The sequence below is a fragment of the Callithrix jacchus genome, chromosome 12 (assembly GCF_049354715.1).
Source record: "Callithrix jacchus isolate 240 chromosome 12, calJac240_pri, whole genome shotgun sequence".
Taxonomy (NCBI): Eukaryota; Metazoa; Chordata; class Mammalia; order Primates; family Cebidae; genus Callithrix; species Callithrix jacchus.
This window is the reverse complement of record NC_133513.1, coordinates 35,842,812-35,861,765: the sequence shown is the minus strand read 5'-3', so window position 1 is coordinate 35,861,765 and position 18,954 is coordinate 35,842,812. Positions and strand designations below refer to the sequence as shown.

The 18,954-nt window shown below is 37.5% G+C and overlaps 1 protein-coding gene across 9 annotated transcripts in view; it reads right to left on the bottom strand.

Moving 5' to 3' along the window:
• Nucleotides 1-18,954, bottom strand: part of CSGALNACT2 (chondroitin sulfate N-acetylgalactosaminyltransferase 2) — a 45,121-nt gene that overhangs the window by 6,351 nt on the left and 19,816 nt on the right. For 4 of the 9 annotated variants that reach the window (XM_078345283.1, XM_054242277.2, XM_002756099.6 and 1 more), the window contains 4 exons: nt 17,339-17,440; nt 13,890-14,068; nt 11,784-11,878; nt 3,226-3,307 (listed from right to left, as the gene is read on the bottom strand). In XM_078345283.1, coding sequence (XP_078201409.1) covers nt 3,226-3,307; nt 11,784-11,878; nt 13,890-14,068; nt 17,339-17,440 — 458 coding nt within the window. Of the gene's footprint in view, nt 1-3,225; nt 3,308-11,783; nt 11,879-13,889; nt 14,069-15,571; nt 15,733-17,338; nt 17,441-18,954 lie in introns of all 9 variants that reach the window. The other 5 variants (XR_013524816.1, XR_013524815.1, XM_054242276.2 and 2 more) reach the window with 3 other exon arrangements.

Here is an 18,954-nt window from a genome sequence, read left to right as displayed (position 1 = left end):
CATACACTTAAAAAAAAAAAAAGCAAGCAAAAGAAACTGCCTGTGTTAGGGTCCGGATGTTGGCTTTAACAGACAAAAATTCCAAAGCAGCTATTATAAATATGTTCGAAGAATTAAAAGCAGTCACACTTAAAGAAGTAACAGAAGGTAAGATGAAAATGTCTTATCAAATAGACAGCATTAATAAAAACATTACACATATCAAAAGAGCCAAATAGAAATTCTGAAGTTAAAAAGTACAATAACTGAAATAAAAAATTCATTAGAGTAGCTCAACAGTAGATCTGAGTTAATAAAAGAAAGAATCAGAGAACTTGAAGATAGATCAATGGAAAGTATGCAATACAAAGAAAAGAGGGAAAAAGAATGAAGAAAAATGAACAGAGCCTCAGAAAAATGTGAGATACCATTAAGTGTACCAACATACATACAGTGAGTGTCAGAAGGAGAAAATTATGAAAAGGAGCAGAAAAAGTATTCAAAGAAATACCATCAGCCTTCCATATGCATGAGTTCTACATCCGTCGAATCAACCAATATGGATAAAAAATATAAGGAAAAAAACCCAATAATATAAAATTTTAAAATACAGTATAACAACTATTTACATAGTATTTACATTGTATTAGGTATTATAAGCAATCTAGAGATGGTTTAAAGTATATGGGCAGATGTGCAGAGGTGATATGCAAATGTGAATATTTACATAAGGGACTTGATTGTCCATGGATTTTGGTATCCACATGGTGTCCCGGATCTAATCCCATGCAGCTACTGAGGGATGACTGCAATGGTTAAAACTTCCCAAATTTGATGAAAAGCATTAATGTATATATTCAAGAAGCCCAAGAAACTCCATAACCCAATTAAAATGAGCAAAGGATCTGAACAGACATTTCATTAAAGAAAATATACAAATAGCCAATAAACACATCAAGAGATGCTCTACAACATTAATCATCAGAAAAATTATAATCAGAGTCACAATCAATACCACGTCCACTATCATGGGTGATAGTGGGAATGTAAAATGATACAGTCACTTTGGAAAACAGTGTGGCAATTTCTCAAAACGTCAAACATAGAGTTACAATATGACCCAGCAACTCTACTCCTACATATATGGCCAAGAGAACTGAAAATCTATGTGCACACAAAAACTTATAAACAAATGTTCATAGCAGCAGTATTTATAACAGACAAAAAGTAGAAACAACTCAAATGCATATAAACTGACAAATGGAGCAACAAAATGTGTTATAATCACACAACAGAACATTTTTTGGATGTAAAAAGGAAAGAAATCTGACACATGCCACAACATGGATGAACTTTGAAAATATTATGTGAGTGAAAGAAGCCAGTCATAAAAGGCCACATATTGTATCTCTCTTTCTGTCAAATTGCCAGAAGAGGCAAATCTATAGGAAGTAGACTAGCACATGCCTAGGTCTGGGGGAAAAGAGGGTTGGTGGGATATGAGGAGTGACTGTTAATGAGTATGGTAATGGGTATGGGGGTTTTTTGGGGGTGATAATGCTCTAAATTTGATGGTGGTGATACCTACATGACTTAGTGAAGTGTATATTTTAAATTGACAAATTTCATGCTATGTAAATTATATCTCAATAAAACTCAAAAAAAGATAAGGAACTCAAAGCATTCAAGATACTGTTAAAAAATGCACAGAAATCTATTTTTGAGGAATAGTGAAATGCTTCTCACTTTATTAAGCAAGAAATCAGGGAAAAGAGCATCAGTTTCATGTAATGCTCTTTTTTTTTTTTTGAGACGGAGTTAAGCTCTGTCACCCAGGCTGGAGTGCAGTGGCACAATCATGGCTCATTGCAACCTCTGCCTTCTGGGTTCAAGTGATTCTCCTGCCTCAGCCTCCCAAGTACCTGGGATTACAAGGCGCCTGCCACCACGCCCGGCTGATTTTTGTGTTTTTAGTAGAGACAAGGTTTCACCATGTTGGCCAGGCTGGTCTCGATCTTCTGACCTTGTGATCTGCTTGCCTCGGCCTCCCAAAGTGCTGGGATTACAGGTGTGAGTCACTGTGCCCGGCCTCTTTTTTTTTTTTTTATTGTTATTTCCTGATTTTCCATTATTCACAATGATAAGGAGACAAGGTGGGGGGATTTCCAAAAAAGGCTGGTTATAAAAATGAATGTAATATGGACCCAGAATATACATAAAATATATTCTGTGATTTCTATGCTGTAGAAAGGTAGCCAGCACTAAATGAATCAGGAGACATGTAATTAGGTTTCAGTCTGCTTTATTAAACTATTCTTTGACACTTTATTTTTTGCTGGGTAAGACTGAAGCTGGGGGCTGGGCATGGTGGCTCACGCCTGTAATCCCAGCACTTTGGGAGGCCAAGGTGGACAGATCACTTGAGCCCAGGAGTTTAAGACCAGCCTAGGCAATGCAGTGAAACTCCACCTCTACAAAACAAATACAAAAATTAACTGGATATGGTGGCACGTGCCTGTGGTCCCAGCTACTCGGGAGACTGAGGTGGGAGGATCACTGAGCCTAGGAGGCAGAGGCTGCAGTGAGACAAGATCGTGCCACTGTCAGCCTGGACAACAGAGCAACACCCTGTCTCAAAAAAAAAAAAAGAGTGAAACTGGCATGGAAAAGGATAGTTAGAACAAACTCTTCATGGGTCATCTTTAGGCTTAGGGGAATGCATGACTAAAGTGTGATTTCAAATCCCTAACTCCAATCAATGCTAGAAAGAGCTGGTCTTCTTTCATTTGTCTTAAATACTAGAATTATGTATAACAGTTCACTAGACAAGAAAAGGAGGTTTTGTCTCAAAACAAAATGTGAAAGTCCTTGGTTTAGACAACCAAGATTACTTCTAGTTGTAACAACGCATGGACAGAACAGTAAAGTTATAGAGAAAACTTTTGTAAGAGTACTCTAAACATCTGCAAATATGGGTAACAACCTATTTTTAAAAACAGGTGTTTTGATTTTAAAGGAACAACTAAATATAAATATTCTACTTTTATCTTTATGACCTCTATTTTGCTATTCAAAAACATTAATTATAAACTTACTCTGCCTTTTTTATCTCCAGTTTTTCTTTTTAGCTAAGCTCAGATGCTCAATTTAGTAGGAAAACACTCAAATCTGAGACCTTTTAACAAAATACCATTAAGTCTGGAGTAAACAGGTAATGTCCCATTCTTAAATGTAAAGTATACTTACCAATGGTCAGGAAATCTGACCGATACTGACAAGTCATTCCAAAGCCAAAATCTCGCCAAAAGCCAGAATCCTTTTTGTGAACCTTAAGTTTAAAAAAAAATCAATTTAATTCCATAAGAAGCAGAACTTTTAATCAATGATGAAACAAATTAAAATATTTTCTAATGTATACTTTTTTCCTATCATTTATGTGACTGATTAAGGATTACATGCATTTATGTTATTAAATCCTTACAAAACAAAATAGAACTCAAAGCCCGTACAAGGTGCAAGCTGAGGTTACTAATAATCTGTGGTGTCTGACTTCAAGGGGCTTACATTCTAGAAGAACAGTTGCATACACAAACTAACACACATGATCAACTGGACACAGTAGACTTTATTTGGTGCCTACCAAGCATCCATTCCCCCAGCCCCCTTCCTGATTGGTACAGTTTTATTCTGGTAATTACCTGGCCCTGTGCAGCCCACATATTTTGGGAAGCTGCTGTCACCAGCAGATTCAGAGTGGGCCATGAGTCTCTATACTAGTGAGACAGTCTCACCCTACTTACCATAGGAACTGGCTGGATAATAGGTATTTGAAAAAAATCAAGCCAACAAGGTAAACCAGGGATGTTGTTGGGAACTTTGGAAAACAAAGCTACTTCATTCTTCTAAGAGAGTCATTGGAAAGATCACTTGGTTGTAGGGCAGGGGTCAGCAAACTATGGCCTCTGGCTAAATCTGGCCTGCTCGCTGCTTTTGTAAATAATTTTAGTGGAACAAAGTTGTGTTGATCTGTTTACACATTTTCTATGGGTGCTTCCATGGTGCAGTGGCAGAGTTGAGTAGTTGCAGCAGAACTATATGGCCTACAAAGATTAAAATATATCTTATCTAGCTCTCTAAAGAAAACATTTGTTGACCCCTCGTGCAGTATGCAGCTATGAAGCTTGGAACTGCCAAAGTCCTTTTCTACCATGAGGAAGACCAGCTTTAATATGAAGCTGTCACCACTGAGGTCTAAGCAGAGAAAGAAATATAAAACCAGGGCTTTGATAACATTGAGTCCTTGGAATCACTTCTACTTCCAAGTCGAAGCCTGATAACTCTATTTTTATTTATACTTTCAACAAGTATTTAATCTTCTGGATATGGTTCTAGTAACTAGGGCTTAGCAGTGAAGAGAGGTGACAAAGTCTCTGCCATCAAAGAGCCTTTGTTTGGATGGGAAAATAGTAAATAAATTAATATACATTTTAGGTGGTGATACATGCTATGAAGAAAAGAGGCAACAGCTGTAACTAGGGATGGGAAGCTGCTAGTGCATGCTACTGATACGTACAGAAAGTAAAAAAGTATATGGATGTAGAATATGGAAAAGATTTATGTCAGAAACTTCACATAAGTCAGCAAGTGATTGAATGGGTAGGAGTGAGGAGTGAAGGAGAAGAATCAACCAAGATGACAGCAGGCTTCCATTCTGAACAGTGGGTCTGTGATGGTGCCATCCCCAAAACGGAGCCCAGGGGAAGGGCCGGCCCAGAGAAGAACAACACGGAGTTAGTTCTGACCATAATGAATCTGAATGATCTGTAGGGCACCCCCACAGAAATTCCTACAGACACCATGAACATCAAGGTCTGCAGAGGAGACAAATTTTGAGAAGAGTGGGCACAGTCTGAAATTGCTGCTGTATAGAATGGGAGAATCAACAGGAAAACACAGAATAAACCAGGCAGCCCTGAGGGCTCAGCTCTGATTGAAGCTGATGCATGAGGCTGGCATTTTTCTTTTCCTTTTTTTTTTTTTAGCTGAGGGGGAGAACTTCTTCCCCTTCTAGAATGTAAAGCTCCCTGAGGGGAAGACTTGTGGATTCTGATCACTGCTATATTCCTAGCACCTAGAACAATGGCAGGATTTCAATAATTACGTGTTGAATAATAAATATATAGGCATAATTTTAGTGGCAAAATGAAGACTAGACTCTATTATTATTATTATTTTGATCCAGAGTCTCTGTTGCCTAGACCGGATGGAGTGCACTGGCACGATCTTGGCTCACTGCAACCTCTGTCTTTTGGATTTAAGTGACTCAGGCCTCAGCCTGCTGAACAGCTGGGATTACAGGTGTGTACCATCACACCTGGCTAATTTTTGTATTTACAGTAGAGACAGGGTTTCATCACATTGGCCAGGGTGGTCTCAAACTCCTGACTTCTGTTGATCCACCCGCTTCAGCGTTCCAAAGTGCTGGGATTACAGGCGTGAGCCACTGCTCCCATCTCTAATATTTAACAAAGAGATAAGTCTCTTTGTTAAAATGTAACACTGATACAAAGTATTAAAAAGCAAAACATCCACTTTGATATCTCTACATTATGCCAATTCTGATTTTATAAATACTATAACTTTGTGACTTAGTTTCTCTAAAAATTCTTCCAATATTATCAGACTTGGAGAAAGGAATCATTGGTTTTGTTTGATTTTTAAAGCAACATATTTTCACAGATGAAAGCAGGAAACTCAAATCGTCCATAATCCTCATTGTTAATGTTTTCCTGCACTGTTTTATCTGGCCTCCTAAGCATGTGGGAGATGCAGTTATCCACACATAACCTATATCCCCAAGCCTTGGCCTCTCACAGAATGCTGGATCCCTGAAGCCGACTAGCAACTTAATACCTTCCCTTGGATGTCTGATAAACAACACATACCTACTATGGCTCCAGTTAAATCCTAATTTCTCCTCTCCCATTCCTTTCCTTGCTCATTTCCTACATCTAACCCATCTGCAAGCTCTGTCAGCCCTATCTCTGAATCATATCCAAACCTTTCTCCTAATTATACTACTACTGTCGCCCAAGCCACAATCATCTCCCCTTGTCTACTGTGAAAGCCTAACTGGCTGCTGCCAGTCGAAGCTGCACACAATCCATTCTTCCTCCAAAGGCTTTCCAACACACTAAGCATAAAATCCTAATGCCTTCCAGAGGCTTAACAAGCTCTACATGCCCTGGCTCAGCTATGTGCCCCTCACCCGCTGTGCTCCAAACACCTTAGGAAACCCAGTAGCTGTTCCTTCTGCTGAAAACCACTATCCCCTAATCATGGCCTGGCTGGTTCTTTTCTATTCTTTGGACAGCTCTGCTCAGCCTCATCTCACAAAGGCAGTTGTGACCAAACATGCCACAGAAACCATGGAGTCACTCTTGGTAACTCAGTCTGTTTTAATGATCCAAGTGGTATTTGTTATCTGATTTTACTTTCTGCCACCTCCTAATAAAGACCCTCACGAGTAATAGCCGTGTCTGTTAGGGTGTAGGTGTTGGGATGCCAATGGTGGATAGTGCCTGGCATCAAAGGGACTCTCAATATTTGATAAATTAATATAACAGAGGCAGTGTGTGCAGTAGACAGGAGTGGAGGCTGCGGAGGTACATCACCTGGGCTCCTGGGCCTACTCAGGCCAGTGTGCACTTGGACAGGTACTTGACTGCAGCACAGCTGTGAAAAAGGGGGAGAGTACCTACCTTGGAGGTTGTTAGGAGACTAAATGAATTAACATGTAGGCAAAACAGTACAAGTACCCTGAACATAGTAAGGGGTTCATAAAAATATTAGCTATTATCATTCAAATGTTACCTAAAATATAGACATGCTATTTCCCACTTTTTAGCTTTACATTTTCCTCTGCATTTACACTGCTGTATTTAAATTTCACATTTTCCTCTTGTTATGCAATATTCACCACAGTACGTACCATAATTCAATTTATCCTTTCATTATTAGTTTTGCTTGCTTTTAATGTTATCGATTTATGCATATTACTATCATGTAGCTGGATTATTTCCCCAGGAGAGACTGCTGGGAGTGGCAATTACTGCATCGGCGGGATGAACCTGTTTAGAACTTGACCCAGAGAACTGGCCTGCATCCCCAACAGGAGTGATGGAACAGCTCCCATCCCCAGCTTTGCTCCCATGGCTGTGTTTTTTAAGAGCAGTGATCTAACAGCAGAAACAAAGCATTATACTGCTGTTTTAATTTACTTCCAGTAAAGCTATTTAAATATGCGAATTATTATCAACTGTCTTACCCATTTTATCCTTCCTATTTACTTTTTTTTTTTTTTTTTTTTTTTTTGAGACAGAGTCTCAGTCTGTCACCAGGCTGGAGTGTAGTGATGCAATCTTGGCTCACTGCAACCTTTGCCTCCCAGGTTCAAGTGATTCTTCTGCTTCAGTCTCCTGAGTAGCTGGGACTACAGGTGCCTACCACCATACCTAGCTAATTTTTGTATTTTTGTAGATGTGGGGTTTCACCATGTTGGCCAGGATGGTCTCAATCTGACCTCGTGATCCACCTGCCTCGGCCTCCCGAAGTGCTGGGATTACAGGTATGAGCCATTGCGCCCGGCCCTATTTACTTTTAATACAGCTTTAAAAATTAAGGAAAACAAGTTTTTGTATTTTAAGTAAGGAAACTGAAGCTTAGAAAAGTTAAAACAACTTGCAAAGGTTACAGGTGGTGAAACAAGAACTTGAAGTGCTTAAACTTAAGTTGCTATGCAACACCTAGAATGAATCAGCATTCAAATCATTCTTCCCCTACAACCCTCCAAACCAGGCAAGAACATTAGCATGCTTTTACATTCCTTTCACATTTATATGTTGACTTTATTTCCCTCTTCTTTTTGTTTGTTTTCAATTAATTTTAATATATAACCTTCTGTTTTGGAAAAATTTTAGACTTACAGAGAAGTTGCAAAACAGTAAACAGAATTCCCATATACTCCTCATCCAGTTTTAGCTTCCCCTAGTGTTACCATCTTACATTGTTGTGGTACATTTGTCAAAACTAAGGAACCGTCATTGCTATGTTATTATTCAACTCAACTCCAGACTTTATTTTGATTTCATGAGCTTTCCCTTTCCTGTCCTTTTTACTATCCCAGGACCTAGTACAGGGCACCAACCAAATTGCATTTGATTGTCATGTCTCCTTAGTCTCCTCTTTGCTATGATGGTTTCTCAGTCTTCCTTGTTTTTGATGACCTTGACAATTTTGAGGAACAATGCTCAGGTATTTAGTACAATGCTCCTCAATGTGGGTTTGCTGTGGCTTTCCCTATGACTGGACTGGGGTTCTAGGTTTTTGGAAGGTGACTACAGAGCTGAAGTGCCCTTCTCATTACATCTTGTCAGGGGTACATGGTACTACTTGGTTAAGATGTCTGCTAGGTTCCTCCTCTGAAAAGTTTGTTTTTTCTTTCCATACTCTATTCTTTGAAAGTGAGTCCCCTAGTTCTACCTACTGGAAAAGGGAGTATCTACATGAGTTATTTGAAATTCTGTAAGGAAGATTTATCTTTTCTTTCTTGTCTAGTCTAGCCACTTATTATTATTTATCTGCTCATTCACTCATTTATATCAGTATAGACTCATGGCTATTTATTTGATGCTTAGGATTATAATCCAGATTTAAGATATTTATTTCATTGCTCAGGTTGTTCCAGCTTCGGCGCTGGGAGCTCTTTCTGTGAGTTCCTGTGCCCCTTTGATACATTCTCCCTATCTTTTTGTTGAGTGCATTCTTACTTTCTGGTGCTGTAAGATGCTCCAGGGTCTTCCTGTATATTTCTTGCCCCAGCCCTGGAATCAACCATTTCTCCATAGGCCCCTGTCTCCTTTCATTGGAGAATAGTATTAGAAACCAAGATTTGGAAGCTAAGTGTGCTTGCTACTATTAGGGTGTCAGTGTCACTGGTTCTAGGCCTTCTCATCTGAGAGGTAGGTAATACACATATGTATATACTCTTTGATGTCTTAATCCCAAATTGCTATTGCCTTTTTATTATGTCAACATATCTATTTATACTATTACATCAGCAAATGTTTAGACTTGATTATTTTTGTTGTTCACCGCTATTTATTCTCAGGTCCTCCTCTCTCAATGTATACATTTATCATTTTGCAGGACTAGATTAAAAAGGTCTGTGAGAAATAAATTCTGAGTCCTTGAAAGCTCATAAATGTCTATTTTGTTCTAAAATAGTAGGTCAAATATGAATTCTAGAACCAAAGTTACTTTTATTCAGGATTTTCATAGTATTGCTTTATTGTTTTCTAGAACCTGTGTTGTCAAAAAGAAGGCATATGCCAATCTGATTGTTATTCCTTTGTTTGTTATTCCTTTGTGAACAAGCTGGGTTTTGTAATTTTTAGTGTCTCTGGAAGCTATTAGAATTGTCTCTTCACTGCTGTCCTCCAAACACCAGGTTTGTTTCTGCTTAGCTCTGCAAAGTTTGCTTCCATTTCCTCCACTCAGTATTCTCTCTTTTCTGAACTCCTATTAACAATTTGGGAGCTTTTGGCTTGATTCTCCTTGTCTCAATTTTTCTCTCATGTTATCTTGTGAACTTCATGTGTCCAACTGGCTTGTCTTCCAGTTTACAAATTTGTTTCAACTGTAACCATTCTTCTATTCAGACCATTTACTGATTTTAAAATATTTTCACAATTTCCAAGTTCTGACTTTTTAAAGCAACAAATCCTGTTTTATGAATTTAACATTTTCTCTAATCTCCCTAAAGATATATTTTAAAGTTATTTTCTACCTGTATTCATATACTCATGTGTTAATTTTTCTATGTATTAATACTTGGTGCCTCTTTTACAGTATTGGTTTTCCTCAAATGTTTGGTTAGTCTTGGTTAATTACTACTCATTTCTGTTTCAAGTATCATTGTTCACAAGTCCATGGAAGATTACAATGGCCTGTCTCCAGTCACAGTCAAGGAGGGCAGGACAGGGTCTCAGGGGGATGTGCCAACAGTAGCTCACTTTCGTAGTCTAGGGGCTCCCTAGCCACCCCAACCACCCTCTCCAGCTCCAGGAATCACATGCACTGCTTTAGACTGAGGGTCAGTTCCTGTGATGCCTGCTTCTCAGCACACCTAGAGAAGCATGTTTACTCCAGGCTCCCTCCATTCTGTCTGCTATGAGCTCAGAGAATGTAAAGCAGCCCCATCTTCACTCATTAGAACACGTTCTAGCCTGTTCTCTCCTCCAGCAATCTTAACTGCTGTCATCTTACAGAAAGTTCTCAAAACTCATAGCTGCTAACACCTTCTCTCACTTTCCAGTACTTATGTACCTTTTTCTTTTGAATAATTCACTGTCAGATATGGCAGATGTGGGTGCTTGGTTTGCTATTTTGAACCTATTTGTATCTATATTCATAATACTGGCCTATGATAAGGTAGAGAGATATGTGTGTGTGTGTGTGTGTGTGTGTACACTGTGCCAAGTGTGGTATCAAGATAATGGTGGCCTCATAAAATATGCTAAGTACATCATATGGTGCTAATGTTATTTGTTCTTTGAGAGTATGAAAAAGCTCATAAATTAAAACATTATATTTATGTATCTACAGGGTAACTTTTTGGTAACTGTTTTTAAAATGGCTCTTAATTTCTTCAGGGCTTTCACCTTTTATTTATAAAATACCAACATGAACTTAGCCTGTGTTCATATTTTATAAATTCTTAAATCTTTTATTTTATTTAGATTTTAAAAACTTACCCTATAAAATTGATTTATCTCAATGTTTTTATATTCTAATTTCCAGTGTAATGTTTTCCTTTTGACCTGAAATCTGTCTACTTTATGATTAAATTTTTTTGTACTTAAACAAAAGCAATCTATTTTTGTTTTATTAACTTCAGCCTTTATCTTTACTTCTTTCCTCTTGCTTTCCTTGAAGTTATTTATTTGTTTTAAACATCTTAAAGTGACTTCTTAATCATTTCCACTTTTTCTTTGTATTAACAATAAAAAAAAATTATGTTAAATGCAATTTGGTATTCTGGGCTTGATCCTGAAATAGAAAAAGGACATTAGTAGAAAAACTAGTATAATCCTAGTAAATCTGTAGTGTACTTATCAGTAACTTAGCAATATTAATTTCTTCACTTTGACAAATGTACCATGGTTACATAAGACGTTAGCATTAGAGGAAACCAGGTGAAGTATGGAACTCTCTTTACTACCTTTGCAACTTCTCTAAATCTAAATTATTACAAAATAGTAAGTTGATTTAAAAATTTCAAAAAGCTTACATAAGATTAGCTTTGGCAATAACTGTAAGCTTTGATATATGGCATTTATATTCCATAACTTTCCAAGTAATTTACCATAGTATACTATTCCCTTTTATTTAGCAAAGTAGATTTAATTTCTAGTTAGTAGGATTTTTAAAATTAAACTTTTAGTATTAGTAAAAATAAGCTGGCAGAAATGACTATACAATTTCCACATTTTGGGACATGAGGTTTTTCTTTAAGACCTAAACTCTGCTGCCCCTGCACTTAATTCTGAAGCAATAAATGCGAAAGCATTTTACTGGAGGTATAAAAAGAACTATGGAAATGTGTTTACAATAACCATAGTTTTTCTTTAACACTTTGCTCATGGGAATACAGTTTTTTACTGAAACTTTGTTTTCTATTTATACAACAAACATCTAGAAAAGATCTTTAGAGTCTTTCATAAGTGAAAATGTAAAAGTCTCACCAGCTGTTGCTCCACAGGTGGTGGCACTTCCTGGTTGGCATAAACAATGGCAGGATTGTAAAGACTGAACACCACAGGGTAAAATACCTTCTTACCTACAAATTAAAATACAAGTTTGTAACAAAGAGGTTATAAAGAATTGTTCTTTACTGCAATATCTGTTAAGTTTTATCAAAGCCTTTCTTATCATAGATGATTTTCTTTTATCAATATTTTTAAATATTCAGGCTATAGAACATCATGTTAATTTGATGAATATGATGATGATTTAGTAACGTATCAGTAGGTTAACTATAACCTTGCAAAAGAACAGAGGAAAAAATAAACTAAAAGGTGCTTCATATTTATTCCCTTTGACTTTGGGGAGATGACTCATCACATGAGTCATTTATTACTCATTATTTCATCTAATCAGCAATAATTAATGTAAATTAACCTCTGATAATCACCATGAAACTTAGAAACGTTTGTTTACAATAACCATAGTTTTTCTTTAACACCCTTCAAAACTGTATCACTAAAAAGAGTAAATTCAAAGAATACTGTATAATGAATAGACATGCAGAGAATAATTAGAATAAATCTGAACCCAAATCTGGAAAAGTCGGGAAGATAAGGGTTAAAAATACCTGATATAGTAGCCCTTGCAGAATATCTTTTCCTCAGCACTCAAACTGACTGATCTAAAAGAACTGTAAAGGCTAACTAGCCCATCTTCTCTCAGTAGAGAAACCCTTGCTATGGCTGGCTTCAATCAGATGATCACATGAAGTGTTCAGTGATTGTCAGGAAGTGTGGCAGTAACATGGCAACCTTTTTATTACAAGATCCCTAGCAGATGCTCATTCTACTTTTGTTCAAATCCATTTAGGGATGGGGAGCTCAATTTTCCAGAGGCAAATCTATTTCTGGATATAAAATACTTCTTTTAAACTAAGTAAGTATGTCTCCTTCAATTTTCACATTTTGCATTTCATGCTGTAAAATAAATCTAACCTTCACTCATTAGGTTCTCAGAGAGTTCCTGACAACTATCCCTAACCTGATTAATAAGAAGGCAATCATTTGCATATGAATAGTTCTACAAAGAAAACCATTTGCTATGAGATTCTTTAAAAAAATTTTATTTTTAAAGATGAGGTCTCACTATGTTCCTTAGGCTGGTCTTGAACTCCTGGGCTCAAGTGATCCTCCTGTCTCAGCTTCCCAAGGTGTTGGGATTAAGATGTGAACCACTGTGCTCAGCATCCCCCCAGTTTTTTTAATTGACTAATAAAAACGGTGTACAACATGATGTTTTGCTATATTCATACATTGTGAAATGATAAAATCAAGCTAATAAACCATATCCATCACCTCACATACCTAACATTTTTTTTGGTAGTAAGAACATTTAAAATCTACTGGCTTAGCAATTTCCAAGTATACCATATTTTGTTATTAACTAGTTACCATGTTGTGTAAAAGATTTCCTGAACTCACTCCCTGTTGAGATTCTTTAATGCAGGAAACTGTTTTTTTTTTTTTTTTTTCATTTTATATAAATTAAAAATAATTTAAAATTTGATTAGTAAAAATGTAATTTTCTCATTAATTTTCAAAAAATATCTACAACATAAAGCAGAGGATAGTAAATCACCCCAAAATGCACAGTCTGGAGACCAAGCACTATCCACATCTAGACCTCCATGTGGGTATGTGTGCATGCATGCATGCATGTGGGCATGTTTGCATGTGTGGACACTATATGCCCAAAGCTGAGTGCTTCTGACTCTCACACATCTCCATACCAACCACTTAGCTCTTTTTCTGACCTGTACTGCTTCTGCCTCATCAATTTCTAGATATCCTGTTCCTCTGCATTTATTTGGCTTCAAATGTAGTCATTGGAAGTTGGCCCCAAGAGAGCAAAGGATATGCATTTCAGAGAGTCTAATTTTTAATTTCCTACTTAGTATTCCAGTTAAATTATGCTTAATATAACTTAAAAAAATACTAGGGTTTAACTAAAATTTATTTTCCCTCAAAATAACTTGATTCAAACTATAGGACATGTGATACTGTTCTAAATTCTATACTCAGCTCATCTACCAACATTTTACGCACCTGGCTCAGCATTTAACCGGCAGCTGTTAAGGAATTCGGCTGAGAAATAGATATCAACATCACAGAAAAACATCAAGACCTCTCCCTTGTCCCAAGCTCGGGCACCCACATTTAGTCCTCGTCCACGATTAAATTCTTCATTCAATGAGACCAAGGTGTAATTGTGAAAATCAGACTCACTATGAGGAAAGCATATGACAAATGATAAGTCCCACTTAATGTTAACAACTCTCTTCCTTCAACACAGCTTACAAAATATGTTTTATACTTCAAATATTTGATTATGTTGGTCTACATTCACATGGGAAAAGAAAATCCCAGCTTCATGTGTATGATTATCATCAGGGAGAGATATTCACCAAATGCTCACATTTGAGGCACACGTTGGTAGTATGAGGCTCTAAAGTGTTAAAATGACCACTGCCCTTTGGAATCTTAAACACCTTTTGGGGAGAGGAGAAATACACACATGAAAAAATAGCTGTAATGTCTTGTAATAAATAATGCATTCTAAATGGGCGACATACACAAAGATCACTCTCCTCTTGCATCCGCTGGGTCTTTGCACACGTTCCCTTATCAGAGGGATCCTCTCTAATACTATGTGAAAAGCAGCTCTGACCTCCCTCTCATTTCTATCCTCTTCCTCAAGTGTTTTTCTTGGTACTGCCAGACATGTTTGTTCCAGCGTCTCTCCTACTCTATGGGAGCAGGGATTTTGTTTTGTTCATTATTATGGACACAGTGCCTCCTCACAGAGTAGGAGTTCAATAAATATTTGCTGAATGAATGAATGAATGAAGAGCAGTTCTGAGAAAATACATCACTCATATCTGCAGTAGTTACAGAAGATGTTAGAAGTGGAATGTGAGTTACACTTTGGTTAAAATGTTGAATTCAGTGGTAAGTGTAAAGGTCATTCCAAATAATTATTCTCAAAGGCAACGAGGTAAGAGTGTAGAAAGCATTTTAGAGAAAAGGGATCAGACAAATCAGATTGGAACAAAAGGACCCTAAAATGGGAAAAGTGAGATAAGAGTCAAAGGATCTTAAAATGGGAAAAATGAGAGAAAGGTCAGACTTAAGAGTACCTCCCATGCAAGGTTAAAGAAATTGGTCAGTATGCTAAAGACAAAGAGAATCAGCAGGGTTTTTCTGCTAGGGCAGTGGTTCTCACAGTAAGGCCCCCAAACCTACAGCATCAGCTTCCTGTGGCAACGTGTTAGAGAGGCAAACTCTCAGACTATACCCAGACCCACTGAATCAGATGCTAGGGCTGGAGCCGAGCCTCTACATTTTCACAAGTCTTCCCAGTGACTCTGGCACTGAAGTTGGAGAACCACTCACTGCACTAGGGTGCAGCCTCATCAAAAAAGTAATGTTTTAGGAGGATTACGCTTACAACAGTACAGAATGGGTAATGGAGAGATGGAACAAAGCCTCAAATAGTGCACGAGTGACCTCCAAGCACTGTAAGTGCCTAAGACTCTTCTTTCCGCCTTAAGGAATAGAAATCTCTCCATTTTGGGGGGAAAACTGCCCACTGCCACCCCACATATTCAGCACCAAGTGGAGGCACTGATCACAGAATGCCCCTCACTCTCTGCCCACCCCAACCACAGTAATGTCCTAGGGATGGGGACCAGGCTTAAGCTGGGCCAATCCCAATACCCCCACCCCACCTGGCCATAGTGATTGGCTCAAGAGTGGGCAAAATGTCCTTCCCTGGGATTTTCTCAACTGGAGCTGGGAGAAAGCTCTTTCCTCTCTGATGGCAAAGCTGAGAAGATGTGAGCCCAGAGCCGCCAACAGTCATATCCCTCACCATGTGGAAGAAGCCAATCTGTAACAGGAGAATGGAGTCAACATGCAGAGAAAAACAGACAAGGAGATGACAAGAGAATTTTGATGGTATTCAAGTCTCTAGTTCCAATCCCTGAGAAACCAGAGTTGTTTTGATTTTCTTCCCCAAAGCTGGTTGGAACAATCCTTTATTTCTGGGAGGTATCCAAGATTCTTCAATACTGCTCCTATTTTCCTTAAACAAGCTCAAGGTAGGTTTACACCATTTGCCACAGAGGTGTCTTGACAATACCTCAACATTACCAGTGTGAGCTTGTGGCACTTAGTAGGTGATCTAAAAACACTAAGGAGGGAAAGGAAGGGAAGAAATGGAGGGAGATGGAACCAGGGTGGTGGCAGTAGCAAGGAAGAGACAGAGAGGAGGTCCTGTGAAGTAAGAACTAACTAGTTAGAGGTAAATGGAGGCAAAGAATAAGTAAAAGACTGTGGCTCTCAAAAGTCATGCCAAGGGGATGGTGAAATAGTTTTACTCTGAACTGAGAGAGGGCCATCAGGAGGAGGAGCTCATGTAGGGAAGGGGAAGGCAGTGAGTCTTGTCATATACATCAAGGATCTGAGAATCCCTGCAAGCCAGGGACTCAGATTTACTCATCTGTGCCCACTCTTCTTCCAATTACCCTAGTCAGACTCCCAAGCAGTGTACCTGGAACACAGTAGGTAGGACTCAATGAATGTTAGTTGAATGATTTGAGAAGAATGGCTGATCAAATCTGGGCTCTTAACAAATGGCCACAACTGGCAGAAAGGTAAAGAGGCAAGTAAAGGATACAGAACTGTTATGGTTAGAGATGATAATCAATCTAACAGTTTACATTAGATCCTACTTACATTTACAAAAGAGTTACATTTTACAAACATAAGAAGAACATTTTAAGACAGAATTATTGGTTAGGTTGTCAAAGGTAAAAAAGCAACGAAAAAGAGTAACAGAAAAGAAGTTGGCAGTTAGGTCATATCTTTGGGCCCATGATTTAGAAAGAAAAAGGCTGAGAAGCAAAAGAATTAATAATTAAGTAATAAGGGATTACTAATTCATCCATTCAAACCTCTGAGCATCTACTATGTGCCAGGTACCATATAACTTGATTAGTTATGAACTGTTATATACTGTTAAGATGTTGAGCTGTGAAAGGACAGAAACATAATGGTAGTGGCGGGGTACTTCAGAGTTGGGGAGGAGTTTCTTAAAGATATGGGAGACCTTGGCATTGTTAGCAGGGGAAAAGAAGGAACCTGAGGAAATGGAAAGAAAGGTGACAAAAAGAGACAAATTCAGAATATTATTATGTCAAAGTGAAGGAATTAGATTTTTAAAAAGGGAAAGCAGCAGAAAATACACAGAAGGTGAGTGGGCCACAAAGCAAGCATTCTGATCATGCCAGACTCCCTGCTAAGCAGAAAGGGAAGTTGAGTCATGTAGGGTTGCATGTGAAATGAGGAACTTATTACCACTCCCACTGCCCACATGGTCAGCCAACTTTTAAACAATAGTTACTACAAATTATTAACTCATTATATGTCTGAAATTCTCATTCTTTTAGCAATGTTATCTATCAAGGATTTGACTGTGGATGTGGTTTACCAACCTTGTGACAGATTCTAGGATAGACTTGACTTTAGACAGTCCTTCTTTACCAAAATACACCACTGTGAGATGAATCTTCTTGTCTTGATGAATACAAACATCCCTAACAGAAGTGAAAAATAAAGTTTATTCAAGACATGAGGCACTACTCGTTCTGAAAGCAACCACATGAAGCTTTAACAAGAAAATGAGGCATTACCGACACAGTAGTAAACATCAAAGTGGCAATACTGATGAATCACGGAAGGTACAAGGTCTATGCCTGAATGAGTGTAGCCCTTGGAGGTCCGTGGAAGCAGTCTAACATTATTGACATATTTCAAAACATTTTTTTGAACTTTTGCATTCGGATTGCTTTCAGAAGCAAATCACAAGCTATTCAAGGAAATAAACTCAATCGGTTCAGAACCAAATAAATAAATACTGACCTTTTGAATAAAGAGTTGTCTTCAGACTGGCTAATTCCAAAAGTTATACCTATCATTAAGGAATAAATATTTGCCATGACTGTGATTACTTACTGTAAAGAATAATGTGGCCTTTGGAAGTAATTCCAAGAAAAGCAATAACAAAATGCTTTAGGAAATCAGATCTCAAGTGAGCTATTTGGAACAGGAAATCTCATTTGGTAGTATGACTGCCAGACATTCAGCTGCAGGACAGTTTTAACTAACCTTTTAAATCCAATAATTCCAATATGAGAGTAAAGACTAGGATTACAAAGCACTAAAACTAGTATATCACAGTATTTAAAACATTTAAAATTATTGAAGTATTAAAAACATGGGAACTGTTAAATCAAAAAGCAGTATTTTCCACAAAGTTATCCTAATGTGTAGCTAATTATTTAACACTTCAGCATTTAAAAATATACAAATTTAATAACATAAAAAAAACTTTACAAATACTTTGCTTCCCAGGATGAAATAACTTTCTCCAATTTTTAGTTTAATGTTTGTATTTCTAAATGTATTTTTGATTAAAAACCTTAAATCATTCTCAGGGATCTTCTTGGGAGATAGCAGTATTCTGTATGTTGTTTGGGGTGGTGGTTCATGAGTATATACATTTATCAAATGACATGAAATTCCAGCCTGGACAACATGGCAAGACCCTCCTCTCTATAAAAAAAAAACAAAAGATGGCATGCACCTGTGGTCCCAGCTACTTGGGAGGCTGAGGTGGGAGGATCACTTGAGCCCAGGAAGTTGAGCTGAAGTGAGCTGTGCTCATGCCACTGCACTCTAGCCTGGGCGAGAGAGTGAGACCCTGTCTCAAAAAAAAAAAAAAAAAAAAGTCATGAAACCTATATCCTTAAAATATGTGGATTTTACTGCATGTAAATTATACCTTCATAAAGTTGATTTTTTAAAATTCAACTTGTCTTAAAATGAATTAAAAACAATTATCAAGGCCATCAAATTTGATTTCTAATAGATGTCACTCTCAATTTATTTCATAGTTCAAACTGTCAATAATATACTACACATGCTTTAAAAAAAAGAGAATATAAAAAATAAAGCTCCTCTAAACCCTATAAATTATTCTAAGTAATTATACTCAGTGAAGATAAATTGAGAAAATCTGAGTAAAATGTGATTTTTTGAGAAGAATGTA